This window comes from Papaver somniferum, chromosome 11, assembly GCF_003573695.1.
Source record: "Papaver somniferum cultivar HN1 chromosome 11, ASM357369v1, whole genome shotgun sequence".
Taxonomy (NCBI): domain Eukaryota; kingdom Viridiplantae; phylum Streptophyta; class Magnoliopsida; order Ranunculales; family Papaveraceae; genus Papaver; species Papaver somniferum.
In genome coordinates this window covers 16,473,296-16,500,760 of record NC_039368.1, presented here as the reverse complement: position 1 = coordinate 16,500,760, position 27,465 = coordinate 16,473,296, and the positions used below count along the sequence as shown (strand labels likewise).

General features: G+C 36.2%; 1 protein-coding gene across 1 annotated transcript; it reads left to right on the top strand.

Moving 5' to 3' along the window:
- The first annotated feature begins 5,052 nt into the window (after window positions 1-5,052).
- LOC113320351 (putative glucan endo-1,3-beta-glucosidase GVI) lies at window positions 5,053-6,536 on the top strand. The gene is made up of 2 exons (XM_026568266.1): window positions 5,053-5,173; window positions 5,351-6,536. The coding sequence occupies exons 1-2, from the start codon at window positions 5,098-5,100 to the stop codon at window positions 6,322-6,324; spliced, it is 1,050 nt and encodes a 349-aa protein (XP_026424051.1). The 5' UTR covers window positions 5,053-5,097; the 3' UTR covers window positions 6,325-6,536.
- Window positions 6,537-27,465: the final 20,929 nt, after the last annotated feature.

Genomic DNA, 27,465 nt, shown 5'->3' with positions numbered 1-27,465 from the left:
ATTTAAGTGTATCTATCTAAATTTGCTTCAAGTGTGTGTATTTTTTTTCATTTTGTGTTTTCGGTATTTAGGATCACAAGCATGCCATCCGTCTCTTGAGACGCCAAGTTTCATGTTCAGTGATTGAGAAATGGGTACTTGACGACGAATGTGACGAGGTGCAAGCGATTGTCAAGAACTCCGGGTTGTGGTCTGCGGTGGAGAGTTCGAATATTGAGTATGATAGAGTTACGGTATATGCATTATGTGAGAGGTTCTACGGAGAGACTGATACAATGTTATTCCCATTCGATGAGATGACGATAACTCCCGATGATGCTCATCAAATTCTAGGCCTCGAGGTTGAGGGAAAATCAATCAGTGAGGGCTTCGGTAATAGCATTTCTTGGGATGATATTTCAAATTGACCATGACCTTATTCGGTTGGGATCAGATTAAGACGGAGTCTATGCTTGTGATGTAGGATGGTCATCTAAGCAAGAAGGTTAATCTGAAGAAGAAGAGGGATACATTATCTGGGACCAAGAAAATCTATGCTAAGGAAGGAAGGGTGGACTTGGTGCGAATCAATGCTACCGCGTCAGCTTATTTGCTATACGTCATGGGAAAATGTAAATTCCCCGACAGTTCCGGAAGCTCGGTCGACGCCAGGTATCTTCAACTATTGGATCCCGTAGATCAGATGCATGAGTATTCTTGGGGTACTGTGGTGGTCGCCTACTTGAACAATGAGTTGACAAAGGATTCAAGGGCAATCACTGCGCAATTCAATGCAAATCTATGTCTCTTCCAAGTAATTTTATTTTCTAAATCATTTATATTTGCAAAATTCTCGTAAGATAAGGTTCTTACTAAACTTTTTGTTTGCATAGGTTTCAATGTACGATCCACATCGGGTAATGCGACAATTGGGTTACGTCCAAGAAGACCCCATTTCGATGCTGAGCCGTTCTTTAAAGTGGAGAGGGCAGGGTGCAACACATCCCAAAAAAGTATTGAGGTCCGTTACGCTCCAGCACCAGGTAGAGAGCATTGGAAAGGAAGACGTAACAGTAAAGTCGATACAAGTCTTTTGGAAGAGGTGACCAAAAGTCATGAAGATCATGAGAATTACATGCCGTGGTACTTGGGTTTGGCTCATCCTACTGTGATTAGGGAACAGACTACTGAACAATTGGCTCGTAAGAGGAAGATGACATCGAAAGACCCAGCAACAAGTCTTAAGTTATTTGTAAGTATTTTAGAGTTGCTCTTATTGTTTTAAGATTACATTATCGAATCATTCTATTAATTGTTTGTTGTTTAATTGAAAATAGAAGGATCATTTGAAGAGCCTTGTGAAGGTGATGTGTTGCGCGAGAGAAAGAGGAGATCTTTTGTTGATTGAAGATCAAACCAAACACATTGACTATGCTAGCAATGTCGACAATGAGGATGCCTATGAATTGTTCAAGCAAGCTGATGCTGAAGTAAAGAGGGAAGAAAAATCTAGGAGGGAAGCACAAGCCAAGATGAATGCTGACAAAAAGAGGGGTCGTTCCCATGGTGGTGAATGTAGTAGTAGTGATGGTGGTCGTGAAAATACTAAACTGGGCCGTGGTAGTGGTCGTGGTGGTGACTGAATGCATTCCTAGTTTATTTCTTTATGTTGCGGTAGACAAATATTAAGGTTAATGGTTGGACAAATGTTTTTTTTAAAGGTTTATGGGACATGTTTTCGTATTTTGGACAAAAAATGTTGGATTTCTAGTTGTTGAATGGTTTGTTTAGCTATGTAAAGTTTTAATCATTCCGCCGGAATGGTTTTGTTAATTTACATTGCCGACTAAACCAGGGACGACAAGGTTGTGAATTGTTAGACTGTCAGCCATAACAACAGAAATGGCGTAGTTACCAGGGTCGGCAAGGTAAGCAAATTAATACCTAGCCGGCTGTTCTACAACCGGTAAGGTATTATGTTATCGACCCTGCCGACTATATGTTGCAGAAAATACCTTCTCCTGATGCCTAAAATCATCATAAGGTCAGAAAGGTTATAAATTACGATCTTGCCGATTATAGGAAAGCCGACACGCTAATGACCAAATACTTTCCAAGACTGTTATACAGAAGAAAATGAAGTTCCGATGCCTAAAATCATAATAAGGTCGGCGGGGTAAGAAAATTACGACCCTGACGGCGAGTCCAAAATTCAAATTTTCGCAAGTACAATTGCATTGATTGACTACCATAATAGCCAAATTTGGGCACCATCCTATAAATACACTAGTTCTCTCTACAAAACACCACACACCTATTTGCATATACTCTCCAAAGCTCATATCATCCTACACTCCATCTAACTCTCCCAATACCTCTACAAACCACAATGACATCATTTGATTCAAATGAATATTTGGCAATCACCAAAGCTTGGTACGCGAAAACTCGAGTTAAAAGGCAGTCCTCCGTAAGGGTGGATATCGTAACCTTTTGGGCTAGGATATACAACAAATATAGGCAAGATGTTGGGAATCCTAATGGAAGAAGTGTTCAACAAATTCATGATAGGCACCTAGTCATCGAAAATGGGACACTTGCTTATTTAGCTATCCAAAAACCGATTTTCAACGCTACCCACTTCAACTTGTCTATTGAAAAATTTGTAAGTGTTCTTGTGGTTTATTTTACGGAATCCATGTTGTTTGATCTTCCTACTAAACACCACTAGCAAATTAAGTTTTTGTAGCATGAAGTCGTGAAAGCGCGCTACTTGGAGGAAAAGGAGGAAGCATTCGCATTCGATGCAAGCTATGAATTCATGGTCTCCAAAATCCCGGAGTATGCCCCGGAGATGATGGAGGGTGTATCGTCGTCGGATTCCTCGGACGAAGATTGATGGCTTTAGAAGTTTTAGTGTAGGTTTTGTGGGTAGATCTCTATGTAAACCCTCACGAGACTATAACTCGTCCACTAGGATCGCCTAGGAGTTCAAAGGATTGATGCGCAAGCTAAGTGCATTCGTTATTCCGTCGACAAGGATTTAGATTTAATGTTTCAATCAATGTAGTATCAAAAATTGCATGAATAAAGTGAATTACATCTTCTTATATTCTGTTTAAAGGTCGGCAAGGTTACAATGCCGACTATTAGACCACCGGCAATGTTAGGATTTTATTGCATGCCGACTTTTCTATAGACGACAGTAGGGATGCCCATGGTTCGGTTTGGTTTGGTTTTCCGCCAAACCCAAGGACCAAACCAATATCACTTATAGGAAACCAAAAACCAAACCAGACCATGTTCGGTTTAGAATATTAGAAACCAGAATAGTCCCACCGTTTTTTTTTTTGTTTTTTAATAGACTTTCACTTTTAACTCGTAAATCAAATTTGTAAAGAATCATCAAAATTAGATATATTTTGACCTATAATTTCTTTATTAATGGTATGTTCATTAAAATCATATATATTATAATAAACATATATAATTCAATTTAATTATTTATTATTTTTCTGATTAAATTACAGAGTTTTTAGTTGGTAGCCGAGCAACAAGCTGGGCACCGACCCATTTTTCAGTATTAGATACGTTTTTAATAATATTTTCTTTATTCATGGATATACTCATTGAAGTGTAAATATATTATACTATGATGGAAAGTTCAGTACATATTATTATGGTTTTTGTGAGTTTTTTTGGTTCTAACTCTCGGTTTTTTCTATAGTTTGGTTTTTTTGGATTTTTGGTTCTTTTGTGACATCAAATCAAAACCAAAACCAACCACCTAGAATCGTTTTTCTCGGGTTTTGAGGTCTCTTGGTTTTTGGATTTTTCGATCTCTGGTTTTCAGGATATTTTTTATCGGTTTGGACCAGTTCGGTCAGGGTAGAAAACCGAACCATGGGCAGCCCTAGCCGGCAAGGTAAGAAATATGCATGTGCTGACTATAACATAGCCGGCAAGGCGAGAAATCAACAAAATGCCGACAAGTGATGCATGGAGTCGGAATGTACTTCATCCGTATACCTTGCCGGCCATATGTAGTCGGGATGTTCTTCATCCGCAGACTGTGCAGGCCAAACGTGGTCGGCATGTTCTTCATTCGTATACCTTGACGACTTTTCACAAAATTTAAAACTGGTTTTGATTGAATTCATGAGACAAAAGTTTTAATCTACTCCATTCATAATTTCAGAAGTTTTAATCTACTCAATTAACTAACTCAATTAATTAAGCCAATCAGATTTTTTCAGTGTTAACTAAACAAAGGTATATTAGCCATTTTGAAAATACATGGTTAAGGGGTGGCCTATTTTACTTCTAAATGTCTTGGATTTTATCTCATTAGGTATACCCCAATCACGCAAGGTTCTAAAATGCTTAAAATTTATGTATAAACATCAAAATGTTGTTTTTGTATGTTCTATCTTCCCACCTTACTCCACTACGTGGTCCATACCGAGTTAAGTTTTAATAGTGGACAACTCTTCAAAGAAATGACGGGAGATTAGAAATGTCAATCGCCGGTGTCATTATAGTATAGTGATAAACTCACTGAGTGATGAAACCAGTGACATGAAAATCGCCAGCACCAACTTCTTTACCGATTAATTAATTGGTGCTGGCGAGTTTCATGTCAAGTCAAGACTAATTGCTGCGGTAATTGTTTGTATATATGGGTTTTACAAAGAACCGGATCTTCCAAGTTGCATTCGGGTCCGCACAGCTCAAGGCCAACACAACAAGAGGGACGAGTACAAACTAAGCATCACTATTTGGTGCTTGGCTATGCATTAATCGTTTCAAAGCTCAAACAATACAATGAGCATGACATAACGACCATGAACAAATCCTGATGCGTTGTAAGTAATTTCAGTCAGAACTTTGTTTTTTTTTTTTTTTTTGAAGCATAAGAACTTTGCTCTTACTATAAAACTATTTGAACAACAAACCCAACAGATTTTAAAACCAAATGAATTCTCTGTTGCTCATGAATATTGCATGAATGTTAGTTTCAGTTGCAGTATAAACATCACCGATACATTGGTATTAAATAGAGAAACAGCCAGCGGGAACTCAAGTTGAAAAAAATTTAGCAACTAAAAAATAATCAGTATGGCTTTATTTACCTTACAATTAGTCATACTTGTGCAACAGGTTCTTTATCTAATCCTCAACCCAGGTTTAGCAGGTGCGTTCTTGATATATTAAAACCATAAATCAGAAAACACACTCGCTTACTTTCGCTTGTGTAAATTTGTTAGATAAGATAATTTGTCATTGCAGGAATTCAACTTACATATTTCATTCTCTGGATAGGGCTGTAATTCTAATTTACTCTTTTTTTTTCTTTAATTTCATGTTGCAGGAGCTTCTGCTGCTGTAGGAGTATGTTATGGGGTGCAAGGAAGCAACCTCCCATCTCCAATAGAGGTGGTGTCCATGTACCAACGGACCCAAATCGGTAGAATGAGGCTTTACCAACCAGACCCTTGGGTTTTCGAAGCCTTGCGACATTCAGAAATTCATGTCATGGTTGGTGTCCCAAACCAAGATATCCAAGATCTTGCATTGTATTATGATGTAGCCCTAGACTGGGTCACCACCAATATTCGACCTTACTGGCCTGACGTCAAATTTCGACACATAGTCGTAGGAAACAACGCCGTTCCTGGAGAATCGGCAGAATTTGTCCTCCCGGCAATCAAAAACCTCCACAATGTCCTTAAAGATGGTGGCCTCTGGCATAAAATTAAGGTGACTACATCAGTTCCCAGTTTGGTCATGGCTCAATTTTTCCCACCATCAGCTGGAATTTTTACTGAAGAAAGCAGGTTTTATATGGAACCAATAGCTCACTATCTACATAGCATTGGTGCACCACTTGTAGCCAATATATACCCTTACTTCAGCTACGTCGAAAACCCGCAAAATACATGGTTGCCTTACGCATTGTTCCTGAAGGATTCACCAATGTTTACGGACTCAGGAAATGAATATCTGAATTTATTTGATGCTACAGTTGATGCACTCTATGCTGCTTTAGAGAAAGTGGGTGCCAAGGAATTGAAGATTGTGGTGGGCGAAACAGGTTGGCCATCAGAGGGAACTAATGAAGCTGCCAGGGATTGGATTGCTTGGATTTACAACTCCAACTTAGTTAAGCATGTATTGTCTTCTAAAGGTACTCCAAGAAGGCCGGGCAAATCGATCGAGACATACTTGTTTTCATTGTTCGACCAAGATCTGATGTTAGGGAATGAACATAATTCCTTCGGGTTGTTCGGACCTGATTTCCGCCCGCATTATCCTGTTGATTTCATGCAGCCCAAGGGGAATTAGTTTCGGACAACAGACAGCTGCAATATATAGGTTAAAGAATATGAATAATAATGAATGTGTACTTTGACATATAATGATCACAACAACAATAATGATAGCAGAAATCCAACATTCAGATGTATGAACTAAAAGCAGCAAAATGTAGTGGAACTGATAAATAAATGTACCAACGTTATATGCATCTCATCTCTTTTGTACCAAAAAACATTTCCCTGTGCTCAACTAGATTTTGAGTTCTAAACTTCTGAAAACTCAGGAAAGCATAATCCACATTCAGCCAAGGATGCCAGGGAAAGCAGGTTAGAGCTTGAAAAGAATCCTAGCTTTCATCTCTGTTAGAGTTCTTACCTGCACCGTTTCCCAATTCTCGTTCTATTTCCTGCTACCGCTCCAGCTTCATTTCCTGCGGAGTGAAGAGACTTGGTGGTCGTGGTCTAAAATGACATCGGTCCCATTAGCTGCTGGAACACGAAGCTTATGTGGCTAGTCATCTTTAGGGCCGCTTCCCGAATGCAGGCTCTCTCGATCCCTCCAGGATTACGCAACTATAGGAAGAATATCAAGCAACGCCACAATCGCGCACCCTTATTTCACCGCCCGCGGCTTCGGGTTCCTACCTTCCATAATTTGCAGAGTTCATATCCGTGCAAACCACCCTCACAGATCATCACAAGCATTTCAGCCCAGTAATTAACCATGAGAATGGATTGGGTTTAGAACCCAAAACCTTACTGAAACTGCTGCATAAGCCCAACCCTTTAGATCACTCCGAAGTCCAGACTATTTAATACTTGATGGGGAGCTTTTTCACCAAATACTGCCTTCTAATTCATGTGCCTGGTTTGGATGTGCAGATGAAAATCAAGGAATTGGAATATGCAGAAGTCGGTAGTGGCGACAAGTACTATCGTCCAATTGAGTAATCAGACCATATATGATAGCGAGGTAGACATGGAGAGAGATAGAGACATAAGGCACGGTATATAGGGATGAGAGACATACAACAACAACCCAGATTGAAAGAGGATGGAGGTCCCTCGACAAGTACTTGTCGGGTGCAATAATTAAAATAAAGAAAAAATCAAATAAGCAAAAGTTATTGATACTTATCTCCTTTATAATGGAATTGATCGATTGACGAAACGAACGAGCTTCTCATATCTCCACAACAGCAACAAGGCAAAACTTTGGAAAAACAGAGTGAGTCACGTGTTCAACACGTTTCCCTTAAGACATTAGCGCCCGGCTACACTCAAGAGTGATGCTATAGCCCTCACAGGACGGATATCTCCAGGATAAAACACCCTACTACACCTACTATTAGCATATGTAGTAGATGCTCAACTTAAGCTTGGCAACTCCGAAAAAACCGTTAAGGAAAATCGCGAACTCTTAAGAAACGCTATAAAATATCTTCCCTTAGGGGTCCCTCTAAAATATAGAGCAAGCCCTTTCCCATCGATTTTACAAAAGTAGTGAATTTCTTTATATAATGGAATAAACAATTAAGAAGAAACTCCCCGTGGGACTAAAAGTTTATATAGTTTCTTAAAACTACTAAAAATTGGAAACTCCACAATGTGGGACTAAAAAGTTTCATTCACAAAAGAAAACAATAAATTATAATTTTTTATTAAAACTTTAAAAAATTATTTTTTTATTAATCGTTTTCCAACAATCCCCCACATGAATGAAAACTCAATAAAACATGAAAACACAGATAGATCTTGGTAAATCAACATCCCAACCTCACGATCCAAACAGACTGATCGTGCAAGTGTTGAAATCATACTAGTCATTTCTACGTCCTCTCCCTCACACAAAAGTGTGTTGACCCCAGGGTCATACTATGGATTGCATAAATCATAATAGTATTGAGAGCTTTCATCTTTAGTTCTCACATGGTGAGACTATAGGTATCTTTCACCAAAGTGAAAAAGCATGAACTAGTGAACCCTTAGTGACCTTTAGGTCCTAAGTTCCAGTAATACCAAAACCATCAAAACGAAAATCACATAAAAAGCGCAGGAAATACCATTTTAGGCAGAGGTGTCCATGAGGTCTTGAACCTTTGCTTAGTGAGATATTACCGGAATTACTTGCTAGAGACAGTGAACTATGTCTTGAACTGCTAGCATTTGATGTAATTCGCGATAACAACCACGGGTGATATCTCCAAGATTGCTGCCAAGCTCGTGCCGTTTTGTCCAATTTGGCCCTGGACATATCCTGTTTCTCAGAATGCTCTAGAGAATCAAAGCTCATATTCTCATAGGAAGCGGCCCACTTCCTCATTCAGATAGGTGAGTTTCCATAAAGAGTGTTACTGCTACACCCCACTTCAATCTTAAATTGAAACTATAGAACTCATTAAGACTTCTTAAAAGTCATCCTTCACATGCAGTCACACTATCACGTCTACACCATAGGGAAGGGACAGAGAATAAAATTCTCTGATAGTGTTTACCTTTACCCACCACAAATTAGTTGTCTCATTCGAAACCTTGATCTTGGGATCTCCAGTCAGCAAGGTTGAGTATCCTTCATGGCAAGTTTAATTTATGAGCTTAAGCCCCCCCTCGATGTTTCTAACTATCTCTTGGATAACCTTTCGTCAAAGGTTGCGCGATATTCTCCTTGGACTTTATCCAATCAATGGAAATAACGCCATTGAGATTAGTTATTTTCAGCTTTAGCTATTATAGCTTGGCTAACACAGTATATAGATATAGCTGGCACAGGCCTATGCCAGAGAGGAATGTCTTCTAAAAAGCATCTTAGGCACTCGCCCCCTCTCGTGCTTTATCTAACTCAATACTCTCAGATTCCATAATGAATTGAGCAATATATGTTTGTTTGTAAATCTTCCAAAACAAACCTCCTGCTAGAGTGAAACATATCCACTCGTAGACTTAGACTCCTCTGAGTCAACTATCCAGTTTACATCACAAAGTCCTCAAGGACAGCAAGATACCTTTCATAAATCAAATAAAAGGTAATAGAGTATTTTAGGTACCATAATACTCTACTAGTGCATCTGAATGCTATTGCTCTGGACTACAATATATCTACTTAACTTACTCACAATATAGGCAATGTCTGGACTCTTACAGTTCATTAAATTCATCAGACATCCTATAACTCTTGAGTATTCAAGTTAAGATACTCCATACCTTTTTTCTTGAGTCTACAAGAATAATCGTACGGAGTACAAGCAGGCTTACAATCACACTGATTGTATCTCTTAAGCACAAATTCAACATAATGAGAATGACTAAGACTACATATGTTAGATTATTTTCTAATCCTCATCCCTAAGATTACATCAACAGGGCCTAAGTCTTTCAAGTCAACGTTCTCATTCAGCGCATGTTTTTAGTGGAATTAATCACATCTATGTTTGTATCAAGTATAAGCATATCATCAACATACAAGCATACAATCACACAGGCATCCTTAACAAGTTACTTGTAAATATACTTGTCAGATTCATTAACTTAAATCCACTACACATTATCACATGATCAAATTTTCCATGTCACTGTTTACGTGCTTATTTTATAAACCATACAAAATTTTGTTCAACTTACAAACTTTGTCATCATAACCTTTCACTACAAAGTCCTCAGGTTGGTCTATGTAAATTTCTTTATCTAATTCACGATTTTAGAAAAGCTGTCTTAACATCCATCTGATGTATCTCTAATTTGTTTATGACAACAATAACAATTAGCATCTCAACGTAAGTAAATCTCGTCACATGTGAATAAGAATCAAGGAAATATACACCTTCTTTTAGTTTATAGCCTTTAGCTACCAACTTAGCCTAATATTTTTCTACAGTTCCATATACCTAATGTTTCCTCTTAAAGACTCATTTACATCTCATGGTCTTACTCTCTGGAGGTAAACTATAAACCTCCCAAGTCAGGTTCCGACGGACTGAGTCCATTTCACTAAATGAAGCTTCTTACCAGAATGGGGTTTCAGTAGATATCAAGGCTTCTTTACAAGTCCAGGGCTTAGACTACGCTAGGCATGTTATGAAGTCGGCTTCATAAGAAGTCTCAAGTCTAATTGTTTTACTTCTCTTAGGCTCAACCTTAACTTCATCTTCCTTTAAGATAAGTTCTGACTATTTGAAAATAAATCTAGGGGATCAACAACACATCTCTAATGAGGTACAGGTTTAAGAATAAACATGTTCAAAGAACTCAGCATCCCTAGATTATGTAATAGTATTCACAACAAAGTCAGAAAAATCACACCAAAGTATGAAAAATCAGAACACACAACCAAAAATCTATATGTAGAAGTATACTCAGCATACCTTATATGAAGACACAATCACATTTTTGGTTTCTATCTAGTTCTTCTAGGAAGAGGAATGAAATCTTAGTCAAACACCCCCACACTTTGACATATTCATAAGAAGGTCATCTACCTTTCCATAAATCATATGGAGTTTCATCTGATCCTTAAGGGTACTATATTCAGGATATACTAGTTAAGAGGACTTCCTCCTCCCACAAGACCGCAGGTAATCCTGAACTAATCAACATGGTAATTATGATCTCTTAAGGATACAATTAATATGTTCAAGGCTTCTAATTGGTTTTCAACTTCAAGTTTATACATCTTAAGGCTTCTAAGGCATCATCCTTATCCCTAAGCAATTATACAAGATAGTACCTCGTACAATCATCTACGAAGTTATAAACCATCTTTTACCATAGTGGTTTTGGGTTGAACTCATGTCAACTAGGCCTAACTGAATTAATTCTAAGGGATTAGAATTACTATGAACATTTGTGCTAAAAGATTTTAGCATATTCATTTCACTTTTGTGTTCAAGATCCAAACTAAATTTGGGTACGAAGCCTATGCTAGGCAGTTTATACATTGACTTATAATTTTACGGTTCCAAGTCTACCATGCAAAACATTCAAAGACACACAAAAGAAAGCACAAGAATCAACTATGTTCACTTCATCAGATTTTCCTTCAAACTTATATAGACCCTAAGTCCTATAACTGTTGCCTAAAAATCAATACCCTTAGTTATAACAAGTTTTCCACATTTAATTAAGATCTTCAATCTTTTACCATCTTCAAGAGAACAAGATACAATTTATTTCATATGCTCGGAACATGAAAACTTCATTCAGTGTGAGAATATTACAGATATGAGCTTCTCGACCTTTCCCTTTTATGCAACCTCTGTCGCAGATGAGTTACTCATATAGAGTTTTCGACATCCCTTATCCTCTGATAAGAGGTGAACAGGTCTCTGTTTCAACAAACATACTTAGTGGCTCCAGAGTCCACCCACCAGTCTCTCACATTGGTTATTAAAATAACTTCCGACATCATGTCAATGAACTCGTTCTAATTTGTTTCAACTAAATTAGCATTAACTTTTTACTTATTAAGGTTTTATGTTGTCTACACTTTACTGCCGTATGGCCAGGAATTTTACAAACATAACAATCACCTTTAATTAAAGTAATGCCGGATTCAGTTTTACGAAACATACCTTTCTTATGAAGACTACGCTTAGAGTTGTGTTTGATGTTCTCGCCTTTTCCAGCTTTGGAAGACTTGTGTTCATCCACATGCGCCTGGTAGCCATGTTCCTTTTCAATTTCATGTCACAATCTTCGTTTATACTCTGACCACGGACACGGTAATTTCCCAATCACCTAATACACCACATCTCACAAATCTTAGTTCCGAAACGGAAGATAAAATATGAGTTTTGAAGATAATATCTATATTTACAAACTTCGTTTGAACCACCATATCAAAAAACTTATGATTACCCCATAAAAAAAATACTTTAGTTAACAACAAAAGTTTGCCCGTCAGAATTTTTCAGGAACATTTGTCTGTTTTGTAAAATATCAAAAAAATACTTTTACAACTCCAAAAATTCTGAAATTTTACGTGGGTAACTATCAGGATGTCTACTACGTTGTGTCAAAAGGGTTCATCGAAATTCCTTCTAGGTTAATATATAATCTCGAAACTCTACAGCTGACCAAAAAAATTGTTTTTGTTTTTCACTCCACAATTAACATCCATGATTCACAAACCAACCAACCATTTTCAATTATTACAAATTCTAATGTCTTAAGATTGTTGGGTGCAATAATTAAAATAAAGAAAAAATCAAATAAGCAAAAGTTATTGATACTTATCTCCTTTATAATGGAATTGATCGATTGACGAAACGAATGAGCTTCTCATATCTCCACAACAGCAACAAGGCAAAACTTTGGAAAAACAGAGTGAGTCACGTGTTCAACATGTTGCCCTTAAGACATTAGCGCCCGGCTACACTCAAGAGTGATGCTATAGCCCTCACAGGACGGATATCTCCAGGATAAAACACCCTACTACACCTACTATTAGCATATGTAGTAGATGCTCAACTTGAGCTTCGCAACTCCGAAAAACCGTTAAGGAAAATCGCGAACTCTTAAGAAACGCTATAAAATATAGAGCAACCCCTTTCCCATCGATTTTACAAAAGTAGTGAATTTCTTTATATAATGGAATAAAACAATTTAAGAAGTGGAAACTCCACAATGTGGGACTAATAAGTTTATATAGTTTCTTAAAACTACTAAAAATTGGAAACTCCACAATGTGGGATTAAAAAGTTTGATTCACAAAAAAAAAACAATAAATTATGATTTTTTATTAAAACTTTAAAAAATTATTTTTTTATTAATCGTTTTCCAACGATACTACTTTTCAGAGTCATTATCTTTTCTCTCCATAGATCTAGTCCCACATGACCACACCTTATGACTACTACTATTCATTTCCCACGAACTCTTTTATTTCTCTCGTAATCCCTTCTTGATGCAGGGCCGGATGACTCAGGAAATGGATACGCTGCCGAAAAAATGAATCTAATCCAAGGCTGATAAAATTGTAAGAACAACATTTAAGGGTGGAATTGCGAGCTAGGGGACCAAAATAAGCTATACGGAAAATCATATCCTGACCCTTACTTATTTGCGAAGCTGGAAAGTAGTGTATTCTCGTCTTATGTCTTGTATGCGTGCACTCAAGGGAGGTCACAACCTTTTCTTGAATTGTACCTTCGTACGCAAGGGGATGCCTCACTTGAAGGGGCCCGTATTGATTTATGCACGTATTGCATGTCGCTCAAGACCACAATTTTGTTTTTATGTGTTTTCTTGAATCATAGATACGAATTATACAAATCGCTTGTCGGGTTTAAGACAACGACAATTGCTAAACTACAACATTACTAACGGTCTGTCTGAATGGCGTTGCAAATTTAACACCAAGTCACGAACAGAACAAATTAACATCTGTTTTCAAAAACAGAACGACACTAAATATTTCTGGATTATATTAACGGCAGTTACTACGAGAACAAATCCTGTTACTTAGGCCTCTTCCTATGGATGCCAATTTTCACTCAATATTTGTCCATCGAGGTCAAGTTTATATCGAGCAGTATAGGTTTGGTCTCTCGGCCAAGTCTATATTTCCAGCGGTTGAGACGAAGTCGCTCGCTCTTATTTCAGTTGTTCAACAATTATGTCATCCAACAATCCAACTGGAGATATCTCGAAATGGTATTACAACAAATGGGTTTTGGTAGGAAATGGTGTGAGTGGTTGAGGTTTTGTTACTCTACTTCTTCCTTCTCGGTTCTTATTAATGGGTCTTCCTTCGGCTACTTTACAAGTACAAGAGGTGTTACACAAGGTTGTCCGGTTTCTCCTCTTTTGTTTAATATTGCTATGAAAGGTTTTTCGAGATTCATGGATAGGACGGATAATCAAAGTTTATTCAGTGGCTTCTCGGTTTCACCCACAAGCATCATAGTCAATCACTTTCATTATGCAGATGATACTATTTTCTTTGTGGATAATAACAAGGAAGAGTTACATAACTTGTTCTCTGCATTACGTTGCTTTGAATTCATTGTTGGTCTAAAGGTAAATACATCTAAAACTAGACTTATTGTTGTTGGAGATGTACCTAACTTGGCTATCTGGGCTGAAGAATTTGGTTATTCAACTGATTGCTTACCTTTTATGTATCTGGGGATGCCTCTTGGTGCAAAGTCTGGCTCGAAAGTAATTTGGGATCCAATTTTAGAGAAGTTTGATGCTAGATTATCTGTTTGGAGAAGAATATATTTATCAAGAGGAGGTAAACTGGTTCTTTTAAAGTGTATCTTGTCTTCTCTTCCCACTTATTATTTTTCGTTGTTTAGGTCCCCTGCTTCAGTTATCAAAATCCTAGAAAAGAAGATGCGCAATTTTTTGTGGGAGTACAAGGATGGTGAAAAGACATCTCATTTAGTAAACTGGGACATGGTCCGTCCAACTAAAGAGAGAGGTGGACTTGGAGTTTGCAATCTTAAGTTAATGAACTAAGCACTATTGGTTAAATGGTGTTAGAGGTATGGTATCGAAAAGAATAAACTTTGGTACGAAATTATAGAAGACAAATATGGAGCTGATTTCTCCTTTTGGAATCCCGGAGAAATAACACAATCCTATGGGGTATCTTGTTGGAGGAGCATTGCTGAAACGACAGGCTTAATCAATGAGAACTGCACATTGTTTTTACATTCAGGTAGAGTCATTTCTTTTTGGAATGACATATGGTGTGGACAACTCCCTCTGGAAACTGTTTATCCAAATTTGTATATATTATCAAGAGATAAAAACGTCAAGTTAGCAGACATGATATCTTCGGAGGGTAATTGGAAGTTTGTTTTCAAGAGAGTACTTCATACTTCAGAAGTGGAAGATTATGTGGAACTTCTCACCGTAATTGGAGACAACCCACCAGCAAGGGATGGATTGCCAGACACGAGAAGATGAAGACTCAACTGAACAGGGGTCTTTACAGTTAATTCACTTTATGCAAAACTGGTAAGTGAATTGGGTGTCGACAATTTTCCCTATCATTTTATTTGGAAACCTGCAATACCACCTAAAATCAATATCTCCTTCAGAAGAATATTCTGCATACTTTTGATATGCCATATTCTTAGCCATTGCAAACAAACCTACTATCAAATCCAAATCTCAACATTGTCAGTACCAATTTTTTTTTAAGGTGTAGAAAGGAATGAAGCAATACGATGGATAAAATTAACTCAATAAGGATCTCGACCTGTTTTTAACATGGTCGAGTTGATGAAGATCCTGAAAAAGATTAGAAACAAAGTCTTATGATTAATTTTTAACATGGTCGACTAACAAACATAAACAAAGATTAGTTGATCGGAAGATCCTGAAAAAGGCGCCTAAAATAATTCATCTTTCTCAAGAAAAATATTTCAACAATTTGGAAAAGCATAAGATTTTAAATCAAACAACGTACTGTATACGTAGTATAATTATCTGTGGGAAATTGATTATAACATGTTAAAGAAACAATAAAAAAGGAATAACAAAATGAACAATTTGCTAATACTAGCTATGAAGATGAGGAAGATGATGAAGGTGGTGAAATTAAACTTATTGATCGGTAAAATATAATGGTTAGTTTGAAGTGTTTTTAATAATAAAGTTATTTTTAATAGTATGAACTTCAATTTAATATATAAGGATTCAGATTTATACGTAATAGTTATTTTAAGTAAAATGGAGCTTAAGTTTTGAATTTTTATAATTATTTGGAAATCGTACTACATATATAAACTGAGAAATTTAATGCAAAATAACAATTGAAATAGTAAAATATTTCCAATTGATCTTCACATGTGCCAGTTTGATCTTTCAAACTCAGCTCCAAGATGCATTTTCAGATACTTTCTACCTCCTCGTACAAATTTTGGTTTCGAATGTAATTAGTCGTACTTGAATGGTCCCTTTCAGTAAACCTCTTGATGGTTAACTTTCAGTCCTCGAACCTTGATCTAGATATTATTCCAAGTTTTATAACACCTGGTTTCCTGAATTACCATGTTATACAAAATTATGCACATGAGTATAGTTTTATGCATTTCATGAGGATTAAAACCACGATATGGTCCATGAACGATGGCGAACTTCCTCTTCAAAATTCCAAAGGAACGTTCAACATCTTTTCTTAAATCTGTTTGTTTCCTATTAAAATATATACCTCGTTAAACGACGAACTTTGTCATTAAGGGGATGATTGTACGCTTGAAATAAGGTTGACCATTTTGGATAAATTTAGTCCGTCAAATAATGCCCATGAGTGTAGTGATTCCCCTTGATGGTAAAATTAACTTTAATACAACTTTCATATTTTAAATCTTCAAACAGAGGCGATTCATAAAAAACATTTATGCCATTATGTGAATCCAGAAGAAAGGAAATATCATGACATATGTAACAATCATAAGTATCAACAGGAAATCAATTAGTTTTGCGTAACTACCCTTATATTAACCTGCTCAGAAAGTAGTGCATCCTTGCCACACCCAATGCATACAATCAAGACTACCTATCATGCCTTGAAAGCCAATTTCCTTGTTTTGGACTAATATTTCTCTAACACCTTCCTTGGTTGGTTTTCGTAAAAATATTGAACGAAAATGATTAATTGTTTTTTCGCAAAATAATGAAAAAGATACATATATGCAGTTGTTTTTCATATACAAATATACTCAGTTATGGTTTGTTGGCATGCCATAACCTAGGATCCTTAAGGCTGCAATAACGTTTTGTTCAGGATTATGGCATATAGTAATTTTGATAATGAAATGAAGATTATATATATGTAACGAAGCAGATCAATAATCTTTATCACAAAGTGTGGGGGAAATGCGAAATGGACCCTGGAAATTTTGGTTGGAGTGCACATAGTTACAAAAAAAGGATCGTGCTGATGGTAAAATTCTCGCCCATAAAACATTTATCTTGTTGTGAATACCTGAATAAAGTATTTTTTAGTTGCCTATCCTCATTTGAATCGTCATTTAGTCATTGCAACATCGGAATATATACTGGTTGTTCTTCGACAAACATCATGATATTCATTTGCATTTTTTTTATTATTATTTTTTTTATAGACAAAGGCCTTCAAAAAAGATAATGATCCCCCTCAACAAAAGGCATCAGCCATATTGGAGGAACAGACCAGTACATAGTAAAATTGTTTGTCTTAGCCCAAAGGGAAAGTTCATGAGCCACAGAATTACAAGTGCGTGGATGGAATATAAACAAACAAGCAACAAACTTGGAAGAATCCTTAAAGATAGCATCCGCTCTAGAGTTCCCATCAAACACTCCGGCAGAAAACTGATTGATTAGACTCTGAGCATCAATTTCTATGATTAGATGAGTAAGCTTTTGCTCCACAGCTTTTTGTAAGGCCGCCCAAATAGCTCTGGCTTCAGCTTCTTCAGCAGACTCAACTTGAAAGACGATGGAGGCGCAAAAGGAAGCAGTGTTGGTGAAGTCTCTCATCACAAATCCTGCACCATTATTCCCAGAAATATCATCATAAGCTCCATCTGTGTTGCATTTTATCCATCCAGTTGGTGGGGGCATCCATTTGTCACTTATACTACCAGGTACCATAGTGGAAACACTAATAGTAGATTTTCTAGTTAATAACATGGCTCTGGCTCTCATCAGGACAACAATGTAATTCTCCTTGATGTTCTGAAACACTAGGTTATTTCTACTTTTCCATAAGGACCAAAGGATAGCAACAAAGAGACATTGATCCCCATCTGGGAGTTTAAAGACAGGATTAACTAACCAGAATAACACCCAATCCATGAAAGATTTAGTACTAAAAGCCTGAGTGTTGACACAGAAAGAGGATAAGAACCAAACACGACTAGCAAAAGGGAAAAGAACTAAGGCATGCATAATCGATATTCAGAAGGATCATTACATCTAGTACAATCAACATAACTCATATGCATTCTAGTATGAAGGACAATTCTAGCAGGTAAGGCATTTCTAGCAGCTTTCCAGCTGAAAATATGAATTCTATAAGGAACATTAATTTTCCAAATACACTTCCAAAGAGCACTATAAGGAGAAGGCCTGAGCCCTCGATGTCCCAAGTAAGCAGATTTAGAGGTAAATATACCATTCTTTGAAAAATCCTAAGCCCTCATATCAGGAGTGCAACACTGGCTTAAGGGACTAGTGATAATCTTCTTAGCAGAAGCATCATCAAAGTGGTGTTTAATCTATCAACATCCCAAGATCTGGTAATATGATTAATAAAATAAGAAACTTTTATAGTTGGATTTGGAGGCACCAAAGGGTTGGGGACAACAGATCCTAAAGAAGGAATCCATTTGTCACACCAAGGGTCAATGGATTGACCATATCCAGCAATCCAAGTGATAAAAGTTTTGATAAGTTCTATAATGGCATGTAAACATTTCCAAGTTCAAGAACAATTGGCAGGACACTTGGCATTCAAAAAATCAGTTCTAGGGAAATATCTAGCTTTCAGAGTAGAAGCGAGCAAACAATCAAGGTTCTCAATTATCCTCCAAGCATTTCTGGCAAGCATAGCGAGATTATTGAGCTCAGCTTTTCTAAAACCAAGGCCTCCTTAAGACTTAGGAGAGCAAAGAATGTCCCAACCCAAAATATGGAGCTTTCTATCTTTTGGGTCAAGAGTTTTCCCCCACCAAAATTTACAGAGATGAGAATCCATTTTCCTGCAAAGGTATATGGGGATAAGGAAAGCTCTCATTTGATAAAGAGGGATGGATTGACCAATATGCTTAATTAAAGTAGTTCTAGCAGCTTGGGAAAGAGGCTTATGGAGCTAGATAGAGATTCTAGCATCAATAGCCTGGAGATACCCATATGGGTTTGAATTTTAGAGGCTTTAAAAGCAGTAGGGGTACCCAAATATTTTTCTCGTAGATCCTTATTACTAATATCAAGGATATTAGAAAGCTGCAGTTTAAGATGTTGTGGGATTTTTTTTGCTAAACAGGATACCAGACTTGTTAAAGTTAATTTCTTGACCAGAGGCCAATTAGTACTTTTGAAGGTACTCTTTTCCAATTATTAATTTCTTCACATAGTTCTTGAAAGTCAGATGAACCAATTCTAAACTTGTTTCGAAGTGTGGCAAATCGGTTTCAAGGTTGTAAGTGTGGAAGAGAACTTGCAAAGTAAGGATGTCGACATATTTTGAACACGTGCTATGAATGTTTATTTCTATAATTATTCAAAGATATTCCTTAACGACTAACGGAAGAGAATCCCAGGATCGAAACATAAGTAAGTTAAGAATCTTTTAGTTAAGGTTATTAATTTATCTTTGTAGGGAAATTACAAAATTAGTAATGTGCATTTACTAATTAGATTTTCCGAGAGATTTCGATTGTTAGCTTTGGACAGAGCATTTCCAGGAATTATGAAAACCAAGTCTGTACATTTATTAATATCTTGAGAATATTTTCGGTTTTGGAAATTCCTTGGTGTCCAAACTTCCTTGTCTATAAATACACGAAGTTTGCCTTTCTAGCAAACTAATCCTTCGTAACAACATACTTCCTCTTTTGTTGTTGTTACTGGTGTAGCCGCCTATTCGGAGAGGAAAGTAACCTAATTAGGCGAAATATCTTACGGCCGCTCAGTTTAAAGTCTTCTTTGGGATTGAGAAGCTCTAGCGTGTACCGTTGGTGGGAAACTAGATAATTGCGGTTTATCTTTTATTTTCATTGATTTGATTGACTAACGGTAGTTGAACTTTGATTGCACCTAGTTTGTTTATGCTTGAGGATCTTCTCTTCTGATATAAGATTCACTCAAACTATTTCAGAGTTTCGACAGGGATCTTTAGACTGTTGGTAGTTCTAAAGACGATCTTGTGATAATCCATTATTAACAGACTCTGTTCTATACGTGATTGATCACAAGAGATTCAAGTGATTGTGTGCAGGTTATTATTGATGATCTAAGAAGATTTTAAGATGAAGAAGATATTGAAGATTTCTGATTTGTGGGTTCATAATCTTTGGTGTGCACAAAACTTGTTTCGGTATAAGAGGATCCAATTAATATTCGGTATTTCCTTGTGATAGATTGGATTGATTAATTGAGTAGATCGACATCAATACAATTCTTTGGATTAATAGTGTTGTTGGATTAATCTTAAACGATTACTTCGGTAATTGAACATAAGATAGATGTAAGGACCTGACAAAGGAGTTTATGTTAAGATAAACAGAAGAGCCTTTGTCCGACTCATATCACTTGGTTGAATAGAGTTGATACCAAACAGATTTGTTGTTCCTTTACTGTTTGGAATACGAACCATAGGAATTGTTCCAAGTACATGACTTATTCATAGGTCAGAGGCGTGGGAATACATACGGAACTAGGTGAACTATAGGTTTAGTTGCTTGGTCTCAACTATACGAAGTTAGGTGTAATTTTGTGTAGCGGCTTAATCCTGAGAGTATTCAATTCTGGACAAGGTCCCGGGGTTTTTCCGCATTTGCGGTTTTCTCGTTAACAAAATCTTGCTGTGTAATTTACTTTATATTTCCGCATTACAATTGTTTTATTATAATTCAAGTAAATTGCATAAACTTTAAATCCTATTTACTTGATAAGCAATCCTATTGTATTTGGTTAAGTCCGAACCTTTGTATCAAGTAAACATACTTCGTTGTTGTATTGTTTCGAACTCGTATCCATAGACGATCACACGAAGTGTGAACCGGTTAGTTGTATTATCTTGACTCAGTCCATAGACAATCACTTTCGGAGAAAGGACTTATAGGTAGGAAAAGCTTTAGCTTGTCGTATATTTGGGTACCCTCGACTTTTCAACTGGTATCAGAGTAGGCAAACACGAAAAGATCTAACAATTTGTGTTTGGTGCGATTCAACCTATAAGAATTGAATCTAATGTCTGATTCAGTTAACGTTATGCAAGAGTATGAATACTCAAAAGTTGAAGATGTTACTACTTTGTTGACTCATGATCCAGGAGTTACGAAAACATCTATGTCTATCTCTGATGAAAGAGAAGATGCTGATAAAGAGTTGATAAAACTCATAAAGCCTATACAATCTCTGTCTTCTAAAGTACTCATTTTAAAGACAGAGTCAAAAGACATTCAACTAAATTGTCTAGCCAAAGAGAAAATGGATCTCACTGTCAAACTAGAAGCTCTTGGTAAATCTCTTACAGATAAAGAGACACGTCCTATGATTCTGACTAATGATGCTGTTGTGATTTCTTCTGATGAGGAAACTAAAAGTCCGTGCTCGACTTTTACAGATTGTGATAAAACCGGTTTAATCACATATGAAACAGATCAAGATGATGGTAGTTTGCCTAACTACATCAAGTTAGAAGAGGATGAGAAACCATCTTCTAGATCTACTGATGATCAAACGAAATCTTGTCCAAAGGAAACTTTGAACCGATTCTGTGGTGATTGTAAGGAATACAATTTTCAGTCACTTGAAATGAAACTTATACTTCTTCAACATACGTTGGTAGCAATTTTGAAGGAAGTTTCTTGTCTTAAAAAACTAAAAGATCATTCCTCAGTAGAAAGACAAATTATACCACATCCCGATAAGATCAACTCAAAGGAGTCAGAGGAAAGAGTTGATAATCGCTTCTGGAAAAAGGTTCCTCCGCACCCATATCGAAACAATTCTGGTTTTGATAAGGAACGACTTCAGAAGGAAGGGAAAGAGAGAATCTCTGCCAAAAGAAACAATCAGGCATTTCTGATAGTTGTTTCAGATGATCACACTAACGTGAATAATAAGGAAGTCCTTAGAATGAGAAAATCTTATGAAAATCTCGTTGAAATAATTAAGAGACATTTATCTATCTCTGAGAATTCTAACATTAGTAAATTTTCTCCATATGATCATATCTCTCTAGTTAGAAAAGATTATCGTATTGGGAGAAAATATTTTGGCAGATATTCCCGAAGATAAACATGAACTATGTTTCTGATATTCACTGTAAGCTGGAAAAAGCTTACTCCGATGCAAATTAGTTGTATCAAAATTGTGCATTCTCATCCTTTTTCGTGCTCACAAACCTGGATGGTAAAGGCACAATAAAACGGGTGCACATTTGTTTTGTGTAGATTGTTTATCAGAAAAATTTCCGTGACACGATATGGATAGCTGCGAATCCATGGTTGTCTATAAAATGTTCATGTTTAACATGATTCTCCAAAAATAAGTTTTATTTAGAATTTTCGAATTTTAATAAACCTTCCAACTTGTGAAATTCGGACTAAGGAAACGAAATATATTCTTTTATATTTTCGGTTTTCCAGAGGTCTTTTGGTCCGAAAGTTGTCTCTTTTTAAAGAGAAACTTTCTCTTGTCTGTATTCAGAAATCCTGATCAATACTTTATATTTATTTATTCATAACCGAGCATGCCTCCAATAACTCGTAGTATCTCAAAGGCTAATAAGGAGGAAGCTCAAAAGGTTAAAAATTGTCAAGGAATCAATACAGAAAGAAAGAAGAAAGGCATTACGTCTGATTATGACTTTGATAGTTCAGTTGGATCACAAGATGAATCATGTTTGTTGGCTTACAACCTACAAGATCCAACCAAAACCAAGTGGATCCGTTCTGATAGTATCATTGACTACATCCAGGGTTTTGAGGAACTAAGGACCAATCTCATTATAACGATTCGAAATCAAGATTGGCTCAAAGAAAAGATTGAGGAAACAAAAGCTGATATAGCTGATATGAAGATTCAAGTTGAAAGACTTGAGAAACAAGAAGTGGTTGCGGACAAGTCTCTTGAGACACGCGTTAAGAGTTTGAACACTGAAGAGACCTCAGTGAACAACCAGAGCATCACTAGAGATTAAGTTATTTGCTGTATTAATTAATCTAATATAATAAGCATTAATTTTTGATTCTTTCATTGATTGTATCCGTCTATTATGAATAAAACTATTATGAATAAAATTATTTGATTGGTAATTTTTCTTGTGATAGTTTTCGATTTACATAGCCTGTGCTTGAATGCTTTTATCTTATTGCTATGTATGTTTATGGGATGTTTGATTTCAATTTTACTACCTTAATATTCGATCTCATAAATTGGGAACCCTTGTGGTTTGGGTGACTTTTTGATTTAGCGGGATTAAGTTCTAGCCCATGTTGGTATGCTCTATCAAAGAATCATGAGGGGTTCTGGTAGAAACAATATGTGAAAAAGTCACGATATGTTGAATCAGTTTTGGTTTAGCATAAAAGCATATGTGTTTCGACAGTTTTCAACTTTTGCTTGCAATTGCTAAAACCGATTTTCAACCTTTATCTGGTAAAGGTTGGTTGTTGTTATTCTTTTGTTTATGCATAAGGATGACAACATGATGATATTTCGATATCAATTCTCCCTGGACGAAGATGCAAACATATTGGAGAAGTGGATGTGAAATTTGAGGTAACAATCTTGTTAGTTAATTGTTTTCTTGTTTAAGAAAAGCCTGAGGTTATATCATATATATTTATTGCTTTTGCTTAACAAAATTTCGGTACAATTGATGTTTATTCCATGATGTGTGTGTGGATGTGTGTGATTCAATTGGTTCCGGTTAAGAAAAACTATTGTTATCTTGCGTTTGTATGGTATCAATTGTTTAGGATTACAAAATTTCGGTGCTTTTAATTTCTATGTTGTTTCAATTGCTTCCGGTTGAGGTGAATAATTATGCAAGTTGATTTATGTTAGTTTGTATGAATTATTTATGGATTAACGAAATAAAAGGTGTAGGGATGAGTTTTTTAGTCTAATTCGATTCCGGATAAGAGAAACGAAGTTAATTCTGATCTTAGTTAGACTTATCAAAGTGAGGTTTCGGTTATTCAAGTCTAATCGAATGCCTTAAAAAGAAATGCTAGTTAACTAACCTAGTACTTGTCTTGTTTAAAATTGAAAGGTCTAAGTTTATGGATAATTAGAACCTGATGAGAAAAATAGAGTTATCTTTACTTTGGTCTTATCGAATTAAGCGGTTGTTTTTGAACAATCAGTTTAGCATAGGGACTAAGGTGCTTAGTTGATTTGTGTTTTGCTAAACTAAAGTAGAAATTTTTTTCGGACAATTGTTTCCTTGGTAACATATCAAAATAAAACTACTTGTAGTTTCGGTTTTGATATTGGTTATCAGAACATGATCTGTGGAACCCTCGTGCCTAACTCTACAGGTTGCAAGTCTATTGAGATTTGTAAGATTCTTTTCGAGTTGTCCTTTATTTTTTCGTTTTTTTGTCATTTATGTGACAAAAAGGGGGAGAAATATATGGACTAAACAGGTGATACTGGCATCGATTTTATATTAATTGGTATCCCTAAGGAAAAGAACAATGGTGCTTGAACGTTTATCTAACGAAAGAGTGAAAGCACAGACTAAGGGGGAGTAACATGTCATATGAATTGGTATAACAAAGACGTGTGGATTGAATATCTACATATTTTCCTTAGGGGGGGCAATAGCTTTGTTATTATAATGTCAACAACGGCATTTTAAAGAATTGAATGTAAGCAGTTTTAGTGTGCTGTTGGATTCGGGAATCAAGCATATGTGTAATGAATTCTTGTAATTTGTTTATCCATATAATGTAAGAGTTTTTCATTAAAATTGACAAAGGGGGAGATCGTTAGAGCATTGCTCGGTTGAATCCACCAAGCGTTGGTATGTCAAGTTTGGTTGTCATATTTTAGTGAATCACAACTCATGTTAAGAGTCGTTTGATTATGTACTAGAGTCAACTTCGTATTGGTTAGCTTGAAAGTATTATGATATGGGACATTACAAGTATTGCGAAGACTTGAATATGTGAAGAAGCAAGGAGCTACAACGACAACAATCATCCTTCCACTTGAGGTTAGTGATATTTGACTTGAACTGTTTCATTCCCTAACTTATCTTTCAAGTCGTGCATATTGAAAACATAACTGCGAATCATATTTGAACTCTAGATAAACATAGTATTGAGAAATACAATACGAGGTTTATTGCTTAACCATTAAACTTTGTAGATAAGACATCTCCATAATCATTTGAATGCTATTGTGATTATGTATGGGTATGAGGTGAGGATTTCATCCTAGGGAACAATGTTTACACGTGTTCTAAGGAAGTAAGTCCATAAACTTGTTTGTGAACCTAAAAGGAAATTTCCAGGTGTTATTGGTTTTGTTATTCATTGCATATCTTATGAACAAACAATATGTGTGATTGAGTATAACCGATCACAACTTGTTTGTGTTCTTGGTAGAACTATTCACAAAGGCCTGACTTATGTATTGGTATGACTTTTATTAGTGAAACCGATCTTAAATAATCACCTGAGATGGTATGATCGGGTTTGTGTTATGTCTGACCAAATTTGGGAAAGGGGAACCGATCCTAGTAAGAGGTGCAATACATCACAAAAGGGAACCGATCCTTGTATGTGGTGCAGCAAGGTTTATAGCAGAAAGAACCGATCCTATGGACATGTGCAACACGTTTTTAGGCAAAGGGGAACCGATCCTATGGACATGTGCAACACATATAAGTTAGATACCATATATATGTGGGAAACCGATCCTATTTACTAGTCAACCGAATATTTGGAAAGCTAGTGTGACTATGCATAGTACTCACATGGAGGTAGAACCGAAACTTGTTTTGGTAGAACCGTTAAACCCATGATTGTGATTGAATGTTTGTTTGATTAATCACATAGTTCTTGAAAGTCAGATGAACCAATTCTAAACTTGTTTGGAAGTGTAGTAAATCGGTTTCAAGGTTGTAAGTGTGATAGAGAACTTACAAAGTAAGGATGTCGACATACTTTGAACATGTGCTGTGAATGTTTATTTCTTTAATTGTTCAAAGTTATTCCTTAATATCTAAAGGAAGAAAATCCCAGGATCGAAACATAAGTAAGTTAAGAATCTTTTAATTATGATTATTAATTTCATTTTGTAGGGAAATGTAAGAATTAGTAATGTGCATTTACTAATTAGATTTTCCGAGAGATTTCGATCATTATTTTTGGACAGAGCATTTCCAGGAATTATGGAAACTGAATTTGTGCTTTAATGAATATCTTGAGAATATTTTCGGTTTTGGAATTCCTTGGTGTCCAAACTTCCTTGTCTATAAATACTTGAAGTTTGCCTTTCTAGCAAACTAATCCTTCGTAACAACAGACTTCCTCTTTTATTGTTGTTACTGGTGTAACCGCCTATTCAGATAGGAGAGTAACCTAATTAGGCGAAATATCTTACGACCGCTCAGTTTAAAGTCTTCTTTGGGATTGAGAATCTCTAGCGTGTACCGTTGGTGGGAAACTAGATAATTGCGGTTTATCTTTTGTTTTCGATTGATTTGATTGACTAACGGTGGTTGAAATCTGATTGCACCTAGTTTGTTTATGCTTGAGGATCTTCTCTTCTGATATAAGATTCACTCAAACTATTTCAGAGTTTCGACAGGGATCTTTAGACTGTTGTTAGTTCTAAAGACGATCTGGTGATAATCCATTGTTAACAGACTCCGTTCTGTGCATGATTGATCACAAGAGATTCAAGTGATTGTGTGCAGGTTTTTATTGAAGATTTAAGAAGATTTGAATACAAAGAAGATCTTGAAGATCTGACTTGGGTTTATAATTTTTGGTGTTCACAATACTTGTTCTGGTAAAAAAGGATCCAATTAATAATCGGTTTATCCTTGTCTTAGATTGGATTGATTAATTGAGTAGATCGGCATCAACATAATTCTTTGTATTAAGAATGTTATTGGCTTAATCTTAAATGATTAATTCGGTAATTTAACATAAGATAGATCTAAGGACCCGACGAAGGAGTTTATGTTAAGATAAACGGAAGAGCCTTTGTCCGACTCATATCACTTGGTTGAATAGAGTTGATACCAAACAGATTTGTTGTTGCTTTACTGTTTGGAATACAAACCAAAGGAATTGTTCCAAGTACGTGACTTATTTATAAGTTGGAGGCGTGGGAATACATACGGAACTAGGTGAACTATAGGTTTAGTTGCTTGGTCTCAATTATACGAAGTTAGGTGTAATTTTGTGTAGCGGCTTAATCCCGAGAGTATTCAATTCTGGATAAGGTCCCGGGATTTTTCTGCATTTGCGGTTTCCTCGTT

What these genes read in the sequence shown, in the direction of transcription:
- LOC113320351 (XM_026568266.1), top strand. Translation starts at nt 5,098, where the DNA reads ATGGCTTTATTTACCTTACAATTAGTCATACTTGTGCAACAGGTTCTT. An exon ending in CCTCAACCCAGGTTTAGCAG is followed by an intron (nt 5,174 to 5,350) that starts GTGCGTTCTTGA and finishes TTCATGTTGCAG; the next exon opens with GAGCTTCTGCTGCTGTAGGA.